Raw genomic sequence first — 4,547 nt, 5'->3', positions numbered from 1 at the left:
TGGAAGGTGGGGGGGCAGGGCGCGCTGGAGGACGCGCGCATGCGTCCCCTCCCCCATAGTCCCCACCTTCCCAACCGCCAACCCCAGGCGCCCTAAGAGGGGGCGAGGCTGCCTCCGCAGATCCACCCGGGGAGCTTTCGGAGCTGACGGCTTGGGACTACTGTCAGTCCCAGATATAGCTAATTTAAAAAATTTTCTATTCTCCGGTTTGCATTTTCATTTCAGTTTGGTTCTTTCAGTATCTGGCTATTTTCAAACCTTAAGGACCCTGAACCGTCAGCTTGGCTTTTTCCTGTTAGCTGTATTTCGCTCCTATGACTTTGATTTCCCCCTGAAAGGGCCACAGATGAAATTAGGCAAATAACAATAACCCATCTTATTTCCTACCTTTTGGCATTGTTGACTGAAGGAAAGAAAAAAAAAGCCTCCATTTGTTCCAGCCCTAAGGGCTCTTATTAGAAATAATCTGGTCACTTGTGATTCTTTTTACACCCAATCTCATTTTTCTAAAAGCTTAATTTATCAACTCTCACGTCTTCATCCTTTCAAATGCTTCTTTGCTTCAGCATCTTAACAGTCTCATATTTAAATTCCTTTCTTTGGGTTTCAGTGACCTCTTATAGAAGAGACTAATTTATAATTGCCTGTTTACCACTCTTCGCTTGTCCTCAAAGACACTTCAAACTGATGGTAGTAATATCCAAACCTATTTTATTTCATTGGTGCCGCAATTAAATAGTGGCAGTTATAGTAGTCGCCCAGTTTGTTCTCGCTAGAGAACTCGCAGTCTTCGTTGACGTCTCCCATCTCGCTTCCAATACTTCATTCATATTACTATTTATTCATGCCGCATTTCGTCACGGCAGGCCATTATTTCTGAGTGCTAGGGTTTAACGGTTTTAGTTGTGTGAGGTTATAGATTTATCCCAAGGATGCTGCCATTACTATATTTTGGGAACTGCTTTAAGAAGAATTTTTCAGCTCCAGTAATCATGACTTGCTCTTTTATTACTCACCTTTTCAGACTTTTTCTCCGAAAGACTTTATGGTTTAAAGTATCAAATACAAAGTATCAAATTAAGGATTGAGGTGGTTAGGAAGGGACAGTCCTTGTTTAAAATTTTAAGTTCTGGTATATTAGTTTAAAATATTGTTTTCTTTAGTCATACTTAATGTATTTTCAAAATATGTGTAGTATTTTAAGATACACTAAAGGAAAACTACTCACAGGGTAATTTAAAATTTTTTGGTATGGGCTCTGGTCAGGTAGCTGAGTTGCTAGAGCATTGTCTAGATAACACCAAGGTTGTGGGTGTGGGTTCCATCCCGGGTCAGGGAACATACAAGAATCAACCAACAGCCCTGGCTGGTGTGGCTCAGTAGACTGAGCGCCAGCTTGCAAAATAAAGGGTTGCTGGTTGGAGTCCCAATCAGGGCACATGCCTGGGTTGCAGGCCAGGGGTCCAGGAGGGGTCACATGAGAGGAAACCACACATTGATGTTTCTCTCCCTCTCTTTCTCCCTTCCCCTCTCTAAAAATAAATAAAATCTTAAAAAAAAACCCAATCAACCAATGGATGTATCAGTAAGTGGAACAACAAGTTGAAGTTTCTCCCTCCCCCCACCTCTCCTCCTCTTCCTTCCTCTTTAAAATCAACCAATAAAAAAGTTTTGATGTAACTCGGAAAATACTCTGGAATATTAGTGTTTGAGTCACTTTTCAATATTACTTTACTATTGTATATTAGATTTAGAATAAGCTTTAGAAACTGGATTGAAGAAAAAGAAACTGGATTGAGTATATACTCAACCTACTTCATACCCCTGAAGGTTTTCCTGAATACTCCGGTTACCTGCCTGTGTATTTCCTCTTTTATGACTCCCTCTTATTAAATGCTGCACAACATCCAGTTTGTGATTTTTCAATGTTTGAATTTCAGAATAAACAGGGATTTGCCATACTTAGATTTACTTAAAAAGAAGTCAGAGTGATTTGAAAAATCACTTCACTGGGGGTAAAACCATTATATCTTGCATCCGTCAATCAAAATTTTTAGTGTTTGAAAACTAGTAATTTACTGTAAATAAAGGGCAAAGCTGACTATACTGAAAACCATCTTTATTTTTATTGCCTTTTATTTTCAACAATGATTACCTGAACTTAAAGTCCCTTAACTAATGGTTATTGAAAAGCCAAACCTTTCCAGCCCACTTCATGTTCTCTTTCAACCATTTCAGGGCAGAACAATATTCCAAACTGTACACCTGTTCCTTATTAACATTGACGGTCATGTGCTTAATGAAAAGCTTTGGATCTGATAAACGAGCAGCCATCATTAATCTTTCCACTGCAGCTTGATAATCGTCCTTGCTCCGAGATTTGTTTTCTTCACACCTACAAAGAAAAGACCGCACTAAAAAGTCAGAAACTCTAAAAAGAGGGGACTGATTTCTTCAAAAGATAATTACATTTGTTAGTACTAGTTATGACAAACTGTTTACTATATTCTTCTACCAGTGGCCTTCAAACTTTTTTGACCATGACACAGTAAACTATTTAGTATTGGGACCCAGTATGTACCCTCACACATAAAAACTGAAAAGTTTCAGAAAACGAGATGTACCCTATGACGATGTACTTTATTTTCCATTGTCTCATTTTTAGAAATGTGGTTGCAAGCCCCCTAAATTAATTTCACCACACAAATGGGCTATAACCCACAGTTTGGAAAACAGTGACAGAACATAGATAACAGCCTCAATTTTTGTATTTTCAAAGTTAATGATTGCATCATTTTATTATAATGCATAAAGACATACTGAATTTAATCAAGTTTGGGGTTACTTGATATTGGCTATTCTGAATTGTAAAAATATACTTACTGTGTAGGTAACATCTGGTAACAATTTGTAGCTTTATTCCTTTGCTATATTTTTTATTATTTTTCTTTGACTCTGACTTAAGGACTACACAAAGTGCTAGAATGTATTGTTTAATACCTTCTAATGGTCTGTACATTTTATAAAATTCACACCTAATGGCTGTTTTTCCTATGAGATAGGGAGTGGGAGGGCTTGAAATAGAGATGGGGCTGTTACATTAAGCATCACCCTTTCTTTTGTATTCAGTGCATCCTGCTCTTGGCATGTATAGGGTCCAGCAGCAAGGCCCAAGAATGGGCCCACCTGCATGAACAGCACAGTGTGGTCCATAGGGTGGTGGTAGCCAGGACTTCCACTTGGAATAGGAACCGGTGGTCACAGAGAGGAAAGATCAGTCAGGTGCCTTCTAGTACCTTCTGGCTTAGAAATTGGTGCCTAGAACCTGGTAGATTGGGTATGGGCCAACTATGTGCAATTTTTCAAACTGTAAGGATGAATAAAATTCTCTCTATAGAGGTTGTTATAACAAGATATTAGAATTTTTATTGAATGCTAGTAATTTGGTTTTCAGTCTCAGGTTACATTTGTTCTCGATTTAACTGCTACAAAAGTTTGCAAACGTGCACTACAGTATCATATAAATACTGTATACAACAATATTGTTATATAAACATATAAGCATATTTATACATATATAAACATAAATACTATATAAAACATTTACATCCTAGGGCAGGTGTAGGGAGGCATGACCGGCTTTCAGGAGGCAATTAGACATCGTCAACCAACCTTTTCAAAACGACCTGCAGCACCTGCGTGGGAGTGCCGGGACTCTGAATATTGCCAGCGTTCGATACCAGGAAGATTTCCATGGTTAAAAGCATTTCAATCTCAGATAAATAAGAAGGAATTCGTAGAAGTTTTCGATATAAATTTCCTTCTAATGGTGGATAGCAACCCAGTGAAAGAGCACCTGTAAATCAAATAATAGACCAAACTTTACTAAAACCCTAACAGGGGAAAACCTAGACTTCCAAAACATGTGTAAGTGATAATTACTTACAGTGCAGAATAATTCTTCACATTAGAAGCAGATTTATTAAATAAATTATATAGTAGCTTACCCTGGTACATTTAAAATTATTCTTTGTAAACTGTTTTTGGAACATTAAATATGAATTGAGAAATATGTTTAAACAACTATGAAAAATGACTTTGAGTCTCATCATGGCAACCACTTATTTGAAGTTATAGTCAATAGAACATAATATCAGAGTTACTGAAAAACCAGAATAGCTACTTGGATTTTGTTTTCATGGGCATAGCCTAATAGAAACTACATATATTTATAATTATAGCCTATCTTGAATCATGAACCTAAAGTGTAGAAATAAAATAGAAATTACAAGTAGAAGATTTTATTTTCTATCACATTTTTATAGTCTTTTTTATTTATTGGTTTTACAAAGAAAGAGAGAAACACTGATTTTGTTGTTTCATTTATGCATTCAGTGGTTGATTCTTGTATGTGCCCTGACTGCGGATTGAACCCACAACCTTGGCTTATTGGGATGACACTCTTACCAACTGAGCTATGTAACCAGGGTTCCTATTGTAGTACTTTTGAGTACCCTTATTTATAGTGCATTTATAGTAAAGTTTTT

General features: G+C 37.1%; 1 protein-coding gene across 1 annotated transcript in view; it reads right to left on the bottom strand.

Moving 5' to 3' along the window:
- Positions 1 to 2,175: 2,175 nt before the first annotated feature.
- The window catches only part of TOPAZ1 (testis and ovary specific TOPAZ 1), a 56,222-nt gene continuing 53,850 nt past the window's right edge, over positions 2,176 to 4,547 (bottom strand). Inside the window, 2 exon segments of the mRNA XM_037148212.2 lie at positions 2,176 to 2,395; positions 3,673 to 3,856. Of these exon segments, the coding sequence (XP_037004107.2) occupies positions 2,176 to 2,395; positions 3,673 to 3,856 (404 nt within the window).

Source organism: Artibeus jamaicensis, unplaced genomic scaffold (assembly GCF_021234435.1).
Source record: "Artibeus jamaicensis isolate MK-2021 breed Jamaican fruit bat unplaced genomic scaffold, CSHL_Jam_final contig_519, whole genome shotgun sequence".
Taxonomy (NCBI): Eukaryota; Metazoa; Chordata; class Mammalia; order Chiroptera; family Phyllostomidae; genus Artibeus; species Artibeus jamaicensis.
Note: the sequence above shows the minus strand (reverse complement) of the source record. Positions and strands in the feature narration are given on the sequence as shown.